The sequence below is a fragment of the Amblyomma mixtum genome, chromosome 9, assembly GCF_055824585.1.
Source record: "Amblyomma mixtum isolate Tamu chromosome 9, ASM5582458v1, whole genome shotgun sequence".
NCBI lineage: Eukaryota > Metazoa > Arthropoda > Arachnida > Ixodida > Ixodidae > Amblyomma > Amblyomma mixtum.
In genome coordinates, this window is record NC_143020.1 from 49,283,725 (window position 1) to 49,298,728 (window position 15,004).

General features: G+C 46.9%; 1 protein-coding gene across 1 annotated transcript in view; it reads right to left on the bottom strand.

Annotated features, from left to right (window-relative positions):
* Positions 1 to 15,004, bottom strand: part of Tnpo-SR (transportin 3) — an 83,202-nt gene that overhangs the window by 59,222 nt on the left and 8,976 nt on the right. The window contains exons 4-6 of the mRNA XM_089559950.1: positions 13,472 to 13,545; positions 3,769 to 3,832; positions 723 to 815 (exon numbers count right to left, since the gene is read on the bottom strand). Of these exons, the coding sequence (XP_089416076.1) occupies positions 723 to 815; positions 3,769 to 3,832; positions 13,472 to 13,545 (231 nt within the window). The remainder of the gene's footprint in view (positions 1 to 722; positions 816 to 3,768; positions 3,833 to 13,471; positions 13,546 to 15,004) is intronic.

Consider the following 15,004-nt stretch of genomic DNA (forward strand, 5'->3'; position numbering starts at 1 on the left):
AAAGTGCCCTAGAGCAGTGGTGTGACCATGTGAGGCCACTCTCAGAGAAAAGATTGCAGAATGATGAGAGTTTCTACCCCATACGCTGTTCATTCAACAATTTGGCTCAAAAAACCATTCTTTAGCGCATGGGTTCTCAATCTCCAGGCACTCTGAACAGAAAGGAGTAAAAAAGGGAGTAAAGTTCACTCCCTTTTATAGAAGAAGTACACTAGACCGTTTACTCCCTATTTACTCCAATATAGGCATATTCCTGATTAGAGTGCAGATTCAGCAGGGAACTCCCAACACCTCGCAAAAAGGGGCTGAGGAACTTGGAGTGTCTTCGCTTCTATCGGTTCCTGCCTGACACGCATGTGCAAAAGAGTGTGTAGGCACACGGGCGATCCAAAAAATGCCCAAACTCAAAACCATCTGCAACGAGCAATTACACTGAGATTACTCCCAAAATAAGGTGGTCAAAGGAAAGGCGGGGGCTGAGGCACAAATGGATTTAAGTGCTCAGAAAACCAGAAACGCACTCCCAGGGTTCCACAGAAGCCAGGCTGAGAACCCTTGGTTTACCAGAAACAGTGAAAAAAAACCCGAAAGGGGGGCCAGCAGCTCTCTTTGATCTCACTACAAAATCTCTTTCGGTTCTATAGCATCCGCTCCTCGAGAACCTGCAGAAAAGCAGCACCCGGTATTTCGCAACGCGCAGAAGGAAGGCGTCGAACGCTCACCAGGAGTTGGACCACCTGCCCCGACACCTGGGTGAACATCTCGATCACCTCGTTGCGCCGGTTGGCACCAAGGCGAAGGCACCGACTGTTGAGCTGCACAGGCACACAGGACCACGAGAACATTAAGTCTCTATGAGGGACCAAACATGTTAACTCTTTCCTTACCACGGGAAAAACGACCATTTTTCACATGTCTCAGACAACATTTCTTTTTAGAAAAACTGTGATAGATAAAATTATATAAAATGCATAACAATAATTCAGATAGAATGCGCTTTATAATGAAATTTATTTGAACACATATTCTGCTTGAAATGCTGTGAAAAAAAAATCAGTAAATACAACAAAAAGTAAAAAAGAAGAAAAGTTTTGTGTTTATATGACAACAACTTTCCAAACACTTGTACTAAAAAAATTATAGAATATACAAAACAATTCAAATTCTTTCTAAAACATGGCATTAAAGTTTGAAAATTATAACTTGAATAGTTTTCGAGCTAGAATTTTTTTCTTCATGCCTCTTGAAAAGGCTCGTTTGAGAGTGCCCTTTATATGATTTTTACAGTCCAAGAAAAAAAAATTGGAAGTGTAATGTTATGAGCCAAACGAAAGCTTGGTAAGCGTGGTTTAAAAAATACAAATCAAAACTTATTTAATTTACGTCAAAAATTAAAAAAAAAATATAAAACACAACAAGTATAGGTGTGATATTGCGATATATAGTATGCGATAAGTATAGCTGCGATGTAGCTGCAGAATCGAAATCCGACGTTACAACATCTTCGTCCGAGTCACTGCTGCTCGGAGGATCTTGAAAATCAGCTGCAGAGGCTGGAGAATCACGTGCAGCGGGACTCTTCCGAGCGCGCGAAGCGCCCGACCTCGACGCGACGCCATCCTCACCGCGTATTATGTCGCAATAAGCCTATGCTCCAAGGGCACTTCAAAAATGCACGACTGGCGGGGAAATTACGAACTAGGCCGAAAATGGAACTAACCGTCTGAACAACAAACCAGATGCGCCCGCACAAGCGGACAGGAAAAAGAAAGCGAAACTATCAGGCCAACGTTCCGGGATCGGTTTGCGCAGTTACAGCGTCTGAACCAAAATCCGACAATGCAACATCGTCACCAGAGGCTCTACTACTCGTAGCATAGATAATAATTGCAGTCAATGAAGTAGAATTGCGCGCAGCAAGGTTTTTCCGAGCGCGCGCCGTCTGCGCGCCCGACGCCATGCACGGAGAGTCCGCGCCGTACCCTCCGCTTCAAGGGCGTTTCAAAAATTCGCGCGTCGTGGGAAAATTGCTCTCCACGCAGAAACCGAAACTGTAGTCTCTGGAGAACAACTTAGATGGCGCCACATCACCGTAACGGCTACAATGAGGAGCTTCGGTTCGCACAAACAGACCGGAACGAGGAATCTGAACGCACAGGCGAGCGTTCTGGGCTCTCGTTGCCCAGTTTGGGCTTCGAAACAATACCTGACGATACAGCATCGTCGTCAGGGTCCGTGCTAATCGATACATCAAAAATATGTGGTGCAAACGCAGCGGAATTGAGTGGAACGGGGTTTTTTCGAGCGAGCGCCATTCCCGATGATGACGGCATGTTCGGAGCGCCCGACGCCGCACACCCAACTTCAAGCGCGTCTCAAAAATTGCCGCTTCTTGGCAAAAATATAAACTAAACAGGAAGTTGAAGTTTAATGTGTGAACAACAAACCGAATGACTCAGCAAGACCGTAGCGGCCGCGGTCGCGCTGCCGTAGCGCTTCGAATTTTTCGATAACCGGTGATCGAAGCACAGTGGCGTGGTAACGAAAGAGTTAAGGGGGGACACTGGTCTTAGACCTATTTTCCTTATTTTAAGTCCAATCCTAATTAAACTGGTCAAATGTTCAGGGGAAACCCCCAAGGGGTTGCGAGCTTCGTCAAGGCGCAATTGCAGCTTTTTTTCCCTTCTCCTCAGCCATGTACCTGACTGAAAATAATTTTTTTCAGACATTTTTTCTTTGGCCTAACTTGCATTTTTCACTCACTTCATGCAGATATTGTGATATATTATGTGCTTATTCATTCATTTCCTTATTTAGGATGCCTTGGAGACTCCTTGTCGAACACCCAGTAAGAAAGAGTACATGCAAAAAGAGCACCTTGGAGCTGAAGCGCTATGAATAAGCCAAAAACAAAGATAATCAAAGAGAAGTAGAACAAATACACCAAGCTGTCATTATAAAAGTGTCAGAAAAAAAATCAAAAACTCCGAATATACACAGGCACGTGACTGAAACAGAAATGCTCAAAAAAACTTCTCACTCAATACAGTACATTCATCATGCATGAGTGTCCAAAAACACAAATAACAAAAAGAAGCAACCCACAGCATGCCACAATGAATGTCGTATCATGCAGGGCTCATTCAGTGCAAATACAGCCAGAAAAAAAAAAAGAAAGAAAGGAGCAACATATCCCACACAGATACCACTTGTCTATTTTTGAAGTTATCAGATATAGTCGATTCTTGACAATAAGATCACACTTGATAAAACTTTCGGGATGATATGAATTTCCGAACTTCCCTGGCCAGAGAGTATTGTGTACTATGGGCAGAATTTCGGATGTTCTGAACACTCTCTCACACCACTACGGTCCGATAAGAACACAAAGCCGCAAACACACCCTCAAGCAATATAGCACTGACCGCATGTTTCGTGATCACCAGTCACTTGGTCCACACCGCGAACAGAGCGGTGGCACATCCCAGACATGCCGACGTAAGGAGTAAGCTCAAGTGGCACGCGGCCAGCATATCAATCAATCAATCAATGCTGCAACTGTCTTTTTCATGATATGCACCCCAAGCTGTGACCGGCGGCATGCAGCCATAAATAAATCCCGTTAGCTGAAAGCAAATCTGCGCAAATGCATTTCCAGTGCTTCTACATAGGGCTTTTGTTAGCTTTGAATGATACGGTTATCTTCCGCAACCTCGCGAGATTTGTTATCCCTAAGATTTTACTGTAATAACTTTGGTGAGTGCTGACCTCTTCAGGAAGTACCGTCAGCACTTCGAGCAGGACAGGAATGTGGGGAGCACTGCAGCCAAACCTGCAAAAAATAGCCACACAGCAAGATGAAAAAAAAAATAGTACACTGTTTAGCACGGCTAAGTGCGAAATATTGTGCATCCTTTGACTTAAATGCCTTTGTACAGGCCTTTGCACTAAAGGCCTTTGGACTAAATGTCTTTAACCGGAAGGCATTTACAATGAAGGCCTTCCCCCTAAAGGCCTTTGACCTAAAGTCGTTTGACATATAGACCTTTACCTGAAGACTTTTAGCTTAAAGGCTTTCACACAGGCGTACCCTTCACCCAGGTGAAGGCCTGCCAGGTGTGTACAACAGGTGGCCTAAAGGTCTTTAACCTGAAGGCATTTACAATGAAGGCCTCCACCTTAAAGGCCTTTGAACTAATGTAATTTGGCATAAAGACATAAAGGCCTTTACCCTGAAGAGTTTTAGCTTAAAGGCTTTTACACAGGTATACCCTTCACCCAGATGAAGGCCTGCCAGGTGTGTACAACAGGTGGCCTAAAAGTCTTTAACCAGAAGGCATTTACAATGAAGGCATCCAGCCTAAAGGCCTATGACCTGAAGTCATTTCACACACAGGCCTTTATCCTGAACACTTTTAGCTTGAAGGCTTTCACACAGGTGTACTCTTCACCCAGGTGTGTGCAACAGGTGGCCTAACGGTCTTTAACCGGAAGGCATTCACAATGAAGGCCTCCAGCCTAAAGGACTCTGACCTAGTCATTTGACATACAGGCCTTTATCCTGAACACGTTTAGCTTGAAAGCTTTCACACAGGTGTACCCTACACCCAGGTGAAGGCCTGCCAGGTGTGTACAGGCGCGGACAAAAGTAAACGGAGCACGCAACTGTCTTCGAATATTTTTCACGCGTCACCTAATTGAAATTTCCAGCAGTGGTATGCGCATGCTGGCAGAGGAGGTGGGTGGGCTTTCTTGTAGACAAACAACGCTTCTTCATTCCCAATGGAGAAAGCGTGATTGCACTTTGAACGGAATAGCGTGCTCCGTTTACTTATGGCCGCGCCTGTACAGGTGCGGCCAGAATAATACGGAGCACAGGAAGGGTCGCGGAGCAGCGGAAACGTGCTTATGCGCGCTGCCTAGCAGTGGCGACAGGAACTATCTTATTTTGGACGCCGCGAGATGGCGCCGGTAGCACGGACCCACTTTTTCCGCAGGCCTGTCAACATCACAGCATATAGCATGCAATCCCTTGCTCTATAAGCGACTGCTACTCTGCTGACAGCGCCATGCGCTTCGTTGCCCCTTTTCTCGCATCGAGGAGCGGCGCCCGCAGTAAACGGGCGCAAGACGGCCGTTTTGGCACTGCGTGTTATCTCGGCCCTTCAGTCCGCGCGGCCACCGCTTTGCAGTTTAGTCGATGCGCGACACCGAGGCTGAAGTGAGCACGCCTGGATGAAGGCAGCACCTGGCGGTGTTGCCCGAACCAGCTCAGCATCTTTCGAACAGTGATAACGGCAGGGTTGCAGCAAAGAGGGGGGCTCGGCAGCAGGCACTCTCGCTGCGCGCGGATAGCCAGGGGTGTCTTTGTTGTGCTGATAGGTGGCGCTTAGATGCAGTTTCTATTAGCTTGGCCGCCTTTCGCGTGCTCCGTATTATTCTGGCCGCACCTGTACAACAGATGGCCTAAAGGTCTTTAACCGGAAGGCATTTACAATGAAGGCCTCCAACTTAGTCATTTGACATACAGGCCATTATCCTGAACACTTTTAGCTTGAAGGCTTTGACACAGGTGTACCCTTTACCCAGGCGTGTACAACAGGTGGCCTAAAGATCTTTAACCGGAAGGCATTTACAATGAAGGCCTCCAACTTAGTCATTTGACATACAGGCCATTATCCTGAACACTTTTAGCTTGAAGGCTTTGACACAGGTGTACCCTTTACCCAGGCGTGTACAACAGGTGGCCTAAAGATCTTTAACCGGAAGGCATTTACAATGAAGGCCTCCACCTTGAAGGCTTTTGACCTAAAGTCATTTGACATTTAGGCCTTTACCCTGAACACTTTTAGCTTGAAGGCTTTCACACAGGTGTACCCTTCACCCAGGTGAAGGCCTGCCAGGTGTGTACAACAGGCGGCCTAAAGGTCTTTAACCGGAAGGCATTTACAATGAAGGCCTCCAGCCTAAAGGCCTCTGACCTAAAGTCATTTGACATACAGGCCTTTATCCTGAACACTTTTAGCTTGAAGGCTTTCACACAGGTGTACCCTTCACCCAGATGAAGGCCTGCCAAGTGTGCAACAGGCGGCCCTCAACCCGGTGGGCGGATGGACCGCCTACCATTAAGCAGCCTTCAGGGACTTACGTACAGGGTCGTCCACTCTTGGGGTGATCACCGCTCCCCGTGGCTGCGCTCCGCGGAGCGCCAGTGCGTCCGGCGCGGCCGCGCATCGAAGCAAAGCTGCGCATGCGCGGGGGGAACTAGGGGAGGTGCTTCGCGTCGTCTGCTACAGCGCTGGAGCGCGCCGCTCTTGCTTTGCTGTGAAGCGCACTTCACTGAGCTCCAGCGACTGAGGGACCGAGACGGCATCGCGGGAAAGAGCACTTTAATCGCGGCAGCGTATTGGTTTCGCCTAGAGCATGTGAACAGCCTGTTTCTTCACCGTCAGAAAGTCAATTCAATGCAGAAACTGAAACAAGCATCTCCGCAGATAAACGACTTAAGCATTGCCCCCCCCCCCCCCCCCGATTGATGAGGATAAAATGACTAAAGCGCTATTCTTTTGCGCGCTGTGCTGGTGCTATTTTTTGTTGTTGCCGCAACTGTTAGTGCCGTGTGTCTGGAGATCCTATCAGGCGCGCTTTTCTTGGTTTAGGGCGATGACGTGATGAGCATAGCGCGCAGTTTCGTGCATCGCTTGATGCTATATCGAATTTGATTAATGGGGCTAATAAAACGGCCAACACCCGTCGCTCTGCAGATGGAATCCCACACATCCGGCACGCACGAAGGCTGATCAAACTATTTGGTCACCGCTGAGGCCTCTGGTTAATATAAACCGCTCGGGGTTTATTAACGTGCGTTTCCATAGCAGAGCCACGGGCGTTATTGCATTATGTCATTAAAATTACCGAGGTCACTTAACACTGCTTGCGTGCTGTGAATGCGAAATCATTTATGGGTCATCATGAATTCTGCTGCGTGTTCTATTAAAGGTTTCCCCCACCTTTACCATAAAGGCCTTTGTCCAGAAGGTCTTTGGCCTATAATCATTTACCACAATAAGCGTTCGACCCGAAGGCATTTAACAATCTCATAATGACTATCAGCATTTATTATGCCCTTTACCTAAAGGCCTTTTAGCTAAAGGTATTTGTCCTAAATGCCTTTGACCTAAAGGTCTTTGCCATAAAACTTTTTTCTGAAGGCCTTTATTGTTTATCATTAGTGCCTTTCACCATTAATAATAATGTCCTTTACCTAAAGGTCTCTATTGCAAAGGCCTTTCACCTTAAGGACTTTGTCCTAAAGACCTTTCACTATTATCACTACTAACTATTAATACTGCTAAGTATTATCCCGTACACACATCTCTGATGTCTAGGCTATATTTCAATTATGATGTCTGGCTTTCCTTGATTACGTCATCTGAGTTTTTGGACCACTTTTGCAAACAGCAACATCCGGGTTTCGTTGCCGATAAGCCATATAATGTCGCTATAAAGGTGAAATGTTATAGGGCAAAAGAAGGACGAACACAGATAGTCCATGGACAGGACAGCTGCTGCCCGCTCCTGGCCACAGGACAGCGCCTGTCCTGTCCATTGACTATCTGTGTGTTCGACCTTCTTTTTGAGTTGCAAAAGTTGACCTTTCTTCAGAATGAACCAAGCAGCCGTGGAACACGTTTTATTCTATATTGTCTCCATCGAAGTACTGCCTCCGCGGCTGCGGTTGAACCCGCAACGTTTGGATCAGGGGCAAGAGCGAAAGTCACTGAGTCACGGCAGCGGGTTTCTCAATGATACGAAGCCGCACAGCACCAGCGCGAGTTCAGCTTGAATCATGTCCGAGATGTATAGGATGGCGGTCTGTGGTAGCCGAGTCATGCTACCCGCTCTTATCAGCTTACGATGCTGATACGTGGCTGCTCATGACTGCTCAACGAAGGGGCTGGCCACTCTCAAGCGAATGATTCTCGGATTGTTCGTAAAAGCGAAGGCCAGCGGACGTTTTTACTCTGACCGCAGTTCTGTCGGCTTGCATGATCATCGTGCGATCAGCTTTGGAATATGGATTGCTTTTATCTTTTGCTGCTTCCCATGCCCCTTCGGCGACAAAAACTCTTTGACAGCGCAGGCCCATTTCATTTCCCGGTGCACTTTCGAAAAGGTAGCCATGTCGCGGGTGCCAGAAAATGAAAGACGGCGCATTGTAGATCTCTGCCTTCAAAACTATTCCCAAAGAGTTATATCAGAGATGACTAATCGGCCATTTAAAACTGTGAATCGAATCATCCAGGCGTACAAAAAGGAAGGAAGAATTGCTGATGCTCCCCGTAAAGCCCGGCCCAAAGTGACCACGGAAGAGGACGACATGGCCATTGTTGCGGCGGTGGCTGACAACCCCACTTCAACTGTTCGCGAAATTAAGAATAACCTCGGGCTGGATGGCGTCTCAGACACGACTATCAAGCGTCGCCTCTACGCGGCAGGTCTGAAAAGCAGAACGGCGGCGCAAAAGCCAATAGTGAGCGCGGCCAACAAAGTAAAGCGCGTAAATTTCGCCCTTCAGCATGAGCAGTGGACCGAAAACGAATGGAGAAAAGTCGTCTTCACAGATGAGTCCACCTTTACAACAAGATGGGACCAGAGGCAGCGAGTTTGGCGCCCCGAGAACTGCCGGTAAGCATAATTAGCGTGAGCTCTCATGTCTTGCAAGTGCGCAGGAACTTTGCACAGATATGGAAACGAAGATGTTGATAGCTTGTTACTCTATTCAAAAAATTTCAATGATAGCATGTGTTCAAATTATAATTCATGTTGCGCTTTTTCTTCCGTGTTTTAAAGGAAATATTGAGCTAATAAATGTCATCTCGCAAGCCATATTTTCAGCGCAACGATTTTTGGGTTTCATCCCAGATTATATATACGTTTCTGTATCCCGTATTTACTTCCTGCCAAAGAGTTTAGAAAATTTTGAAACCAAAGACAATCTCCGATTTACTAGCGTTGTGCTGGACCCACGAGCGAAGAAATGTTTGCCTGAAGCTGGGCATAAATCGTGATCTATGTTGGTGCTTGTATTTTAGATTTAACGTCTTATGTCACATAGGCTATGTGAGACGCCATAGAACAGCGCGCTAAAAGAACCTTGACCGTCTAAGCGGTCTTTAAAATGTTATGATATCGCATACATCAAATGCGTTTTACATTTCGACCGCTCCTAACACGGCCGCCGCGGCCAGGTTTCGTTCCCGCGAGTTGGGATCGGTAGCCTGCGCCATATTGTAATGAGATCAAAAATGACAAAATGTGCGGCCACCGGGGTCTTTGTTCATTCCTTTCGTATTATATTCCGTGATAACCACTGGAATGACAGGAAAGGCACGGTGGCTGTATATTTGACTCTGGGGACGAGTTCAATTGCGTTTCAGCCTGTTAGTGCCAAGCCAAAATCTTAAGAGGTCAGAACATTTCGGTATTCATTACTCTCAGTCCAGACTCTGCATCTGCTTGTTTAAAAAAGGAAATACAATTTTTTTTTATAGATACATGCCGGAGTTTATCCAGCGGGTCGCAGCTAGCGGCCGCTCTGCTGTGAGCGTCTGGGGCGTAATGACTGCTGAAGGACTTGGACCTCTTGTTCAAATCCAGGGCCGCTTCAATGCGGACTCATACTGTTCAATCCTGGACGACGTGCTGCTGCCGTATCTAGTCGGAGGACCATTTCCGGACAATGAATTTATCCTGCAGCACGACAACTCTCCGATTCACAAGGCAAGAAAGGTCGGTGCCTACCTGGACGACCGTGGCGTGGCAGTTCTGGACTGGCCACCACAATCACCCGACATCAACGTCATCGAGAATGTTTGGGGCAGAATGAAATTTTCTATGGCACGCCGACAACTCCACAGCCTCTCAGCGGACGCGCTTTGGACAGCTGTGGAAGAGGAGTGGGATCGCCTTAGGTCCAACACTAGCTTTTGTCGTTCGCTGTACAGCTCCATGCCAAGCAGAATGCGAGCTGTCATTGACGGTGGTGGCGAAGCCACTCGCTACTGAACAGAGTAGAGTTTTAAGAAAGAACTGCTCTGCAATGACGCCAACAGCGATTAGAGCGAAGATATGGGCCCAGGAGAAAACAGACCAAAAAAAAGGCACACCAGTAAGCAAGAAACGCTCACATATCCATACCAAAGTATCGCACGAGCCCCATCGCTTGTCTCCTCCTTTCAACTTGGGTTATGCATTTTCCCCCACCCCGACCACTTTTTCTGAGGTGAAGGGCACCCTCACAAGTACCGTCTTCAAGAGAGATGGTGACTCACTTCGTTTGTTTTCAGGCAGAAATAGTTGTGCCTCTTACGTCTAAAGTGTCATGTCTTTTACTCAACGTCTTTTCCGTGTCTAACTGTGCAGAAAATGTTTTTGTAAATATATGTCACTCATTTCTTTCCTCTTTCACTTGACTTCTTTCTCACAGAATACAGCTTAATTGTAAGCTAGAAAACAGACACGTCTCTCATAGCTTTTCCCCTCCAACCGCCTATTCAAAACGAACACAAACAGCATTCTCAGACAGTGTGCATTGATCCCAGAGACTCAAAAAAGAAAAAAGAAACGTCAGTGCTACCTGCCTTACAACAGCTTATGAATGTAATAATCAAAGAATTGATTTGCGATTAATCTACCTTAGAATGCGACTTCCCGCGTCAGGTATCCCACAACGAACCGGAACTGCTTCGGCGATTTTACATCAAGTGATGGTAATCAAAATAATTTGTTAGTTGGTTTGTTTATCGGGTTTAACGACATTAAGCGACTCAGGATATGTGGGACGCCATAGTGGAGGGCTCCGGAGAATTTCGACCACCTGGGGTTCTTTAACGTGCAATGACATCGCATAGTACAAAGGCGCCTTGCGTTTCGTCTTCATCGAAACGCGGCCGGGATCGAACCCGCACCCTCGGGATCAGCAGTCGGAAGCCCTAACCACTGAGCCACCGCGGCTTCACATGACGTAAATAAGTTGTATTTTTTATCGGATCTAGAAATATGACTATGGGGCGTAAGGTTGCGACCCTTTGATCGCAGAAATCAGTTGCTATGCCGGACAGCGCAGTGTCGCACATCCCGTAAAGCGATCCACGAACACCTACGAGCGACATTAACACAACAATAAAATAGCCGCGGAGAAGCTGAGATCACTGATTAGCTTCTGTCAAAGTACTGTTTTTATTGCCCGGCTTAATGGTAGAAGAAATGACAAGCAAATGAACAAAATATATATACGAGTGAACAATCGCTCAATTTTTTTTTCCTGATTTTACACGGATGTTGGCCATTTTATTAGCCCCATTAATCAAATTCGATATAGCATCAAGCGATGCACGAAACTGCGCGCTATGCTCATCACGTCATCGCCCTAAACCAAGAAAAGCGCGCCTGATAGGATCTCCAGACACACGGCACTAACAGTTGCGGCAACAACAAAAAATAGCACCAGCACAGCGCGCAAAAGAATAGCGCTTTAGTCATTTTATCCTCATCAATCGGGGGGGGGGGGGGGGGGGGGGGGGGGCAATGCTTAAGTCGTTTATCTGCGGAGATGCTTGTTTCAGTTTCTGCATTGAATTGACTTTCTGACGGTGAAGAAACAGGCTGTTCACATGCTCTAGGCGAAACCAATACGCTGCCGCGATTAAAGTGCTCTTTCCCGCGATGCCGTCTCGGTCCCTCAGTCGCTGGAGCTCAGTGAAGTGCGCTTCACAGCAAAGCAAGAGCGGCGCGCTCCAGCGCTGTAGCAGACGACGCGAAGCACCTCCCCTAGTTCCCCCCGCGCATGCGCAGCTTTGCTTCGATGCGCGGCCGCGCCGGACGCACTGGCGCTCCGCGGAGCGCAGCCACGGGGAGCGGTGATCACCCCAAGAGTGGACGACCCTGTACATATGTCCCGAAATGGGAAAGTGCACCTAGCAGTGCTACCGTACTAAAAAGCGAAGGAATGAAAACCTCAGCAGCAACACGACTGCTGCTGCATTGGGCTTTGACAAAGCACGGAGCTTACAAATGAAGTGGTTTCACACATCTGTTCATTTCTGCCACACGATGGAATATAGCCCCAAGCAAATACCAGTGATCCCGTTAACAAATGAAAAGACAATCTTGGAGCTCTCAATTCATTCAAAGTGGTGGAGCACACTCCAGTCTTCTTCGACTCTTTCTTCATGTCAAGGCAGAAAGCTAGGATAATTGGTGGTTCATTATTAATTAAAAGACTAGCGCTAGGACAGGGACGAAGAAAGAGGAAAAAAGACAGGACGAGCGCTAAACATCCACTGAAATTTTCACTGCGACGGAAGGCAAGTAAATACAGTTCCGTGACACATTCGCGCGCTGAATTAAAACGATGCAAGCAATAAAAAAATCAGTATTCCACGCATGGCAAATTGTTTCTATGATACCTTTTTTTTTTTGAGACAAGGCAAGAGAAGGCGTGCTGACGCAGTTATCGCCTTCCACGCTAATGTAGTAAGCATCGCATATCTCGTGGTGTAACCTCCCCTACCTTTGCACACATGTGGCATGAGCACGTCACTTTCAAAAAAACTGCGATTACAGTTAAATCTCACTAATATGTTCCCAGTTCAATGTTTCTCATTCGTACCGTGAAAATCATAAGCAATAAAAATCTCTTATGGAGTTACACCTCTTCTCTTCTGGTTAATATGTTCCCAGATATACTTCACCAAATTTTCACCAAATCCTGACCCCGTTAAGTGCTTAGCAACTAACATGCGAGTGAGCCAAGCCTGGCCCGCACACAACGTGAGCAGAAGCACAGTGGAAGTTAGCCGTCATCAGAGTGGCTTCTTTGCAATGCATAAGTGCAATTAGGTGCAGCAGTCGCAAAACTACGATGACGACAGGGAGGTATTAACTAATTTCACCGTTGCCATTGTGAGACTAGATACGTTAAAAAGTTTCTTTCGAACTAAAAGCAACACAAATGTGGATAGAGGTCTGCAAACACCACACAGAAGAACCTCTTCACCCCTTGTGCAAAAAGTGCTAACAGGCTGAGGTGCCAATAAATGCTTTCGTACTTTGCTCTTTTTGGCAGTTTTCAAAACTTTGGAGGTTTCAAAAGGCACATTTTTCCCAATTACTCACACAGTTTCTCTCCTGCGTTTGCTCATAAATGTACCAACAAGGTTCTACTGTATACAGGGAACGGACCGGCCTGTACACATGAAGGCAACTAGTAGCCGGAAGTGGACAGGATTTTAAAAAATGCTTCAAGAACTCAAGTACTGATGCTCAAGTTTGTGAAGTTCACGAGAGCTAAAAGATTTCCATGCCACAATGAAAAGGCACCCTTACGCACACTGCCCCTTTCTACCTACTTGGGCATAATAACCCACCCCGAGTCACCAGCACAGTTCACAAAGCACGCAGCCAATACCTGGATATCAGGTCAACGACCGGCGACTTCCAGGTGGCCATCTGCAGGGCCAGGTTGGCCATGCCGAGAGACAGCTGCAACGGCGGACACAAGGGAAGACGCGGAGTGTCACAACATCCGCACGACCGCCAGCAACCTCAAGTCAGCTCGACACTCTCCAACGGCAGACGCACTTTCAAAAAAGAAAACGACCTCTCCAAGGGTACTAAGTTCACATAAAACACCGGAGAAAAGTCACAACAGTTTTCCTTAAGAGGGGAAGAGGGTCTTAGAAAAAAATTTTTATCAATGAAGTCACACTTAGGAAACCTTCAGGGAACACGCATTTGTGATTCACAGCAGCGCAGCAAACATGGACAAAAGGGAGACTACACAAAACAAGCGCATGCCAATTCCAAATATCGCAAAAACCCGCATATAATACGAGGTTTTTTTCCCCATAATATGCGTCCTAAATTTCCGCCTCGTACTATTTGCGGATCCAAACAAAATTTTCGAAGTTGTTCAAAGTTTTGGTTTCGTTATTGCGGCGTGGCTACGGCTTGGCTTCGTTACTCTCGACAAACAATGTGACGACGTCGTTTCTTTGTTGATCCGTTGGGTGCGTCGGGGGGTCGCGGTGTGCCTGTTGACAACGCACGTGCTCGCGTGTAAGGCATGCTTCGTAAAGTGGATATTGTTTTGGGGAGCACGATGCCAGGGTCGCGAAAACAGTACTTGGCTGCCTTCAAGCAAAAAGTGATTTTAGCTGCGGAGAACATCGGCAACAATGCGGCCGGGGGGCAGTTTGGTGTCGTCGAGAGAAGCATTCGTGGATGGCCACGACAGAAAGAAACCCCTTTCGCATGCAGCGGAACGTGACGAAGCTTTCGCGGCTCCTTGATGTTTGTGTAATCAAACCGTTCAGGGACGCAGTCAAGCGGTGCTACGCAGAGTGGATGCGCTCAGGTGAGCCTGCACTGACGCCAACCGGGCGGCTGAAGCAGGCTTAAGAAGTGCGGCCTCTCGAACGCCCTCGATGGCACGAAGATGAGTACATTTGTGATAATTGTCGGTAAAGTGATTGAAGTGAAGTGCGGGATTCGATTTGAATAAATGTCTTCTATGAGCTTGCGTCCCTCGTATTATACACGGGTAAAACTTTTTTTTCCCATTTCGCGTCTCTACATTATGTCTCTGCATTATATTCGGGTTCATATTATAGATGGGTTTTTACGGTACTTCATTTAATTTTACGTACAACAAGCCCCTGTGCACTTCATGTTCTGTAACTTTTTTCCGGGAGCTTTCAAGAAATCTTGCTGCAGGGAACTCGCTAGATTGTATGCCACTGGTTTCGCCCGACATCAAACCGTGCAAAATTGGGTGAAATTATCATCCCGCCAGTCATAGCGGCTGAGTTATAGGATTCTGAAGTTGTCCCTTAAGAAGCAGGAATACAAATTTCTCTTCCCGTTTGTATGTAGGAGTATGAAGTGATAGCATAAATGGGTACCTTCAGCAGCTCCTCTCACCCACACAGATACTGTCACA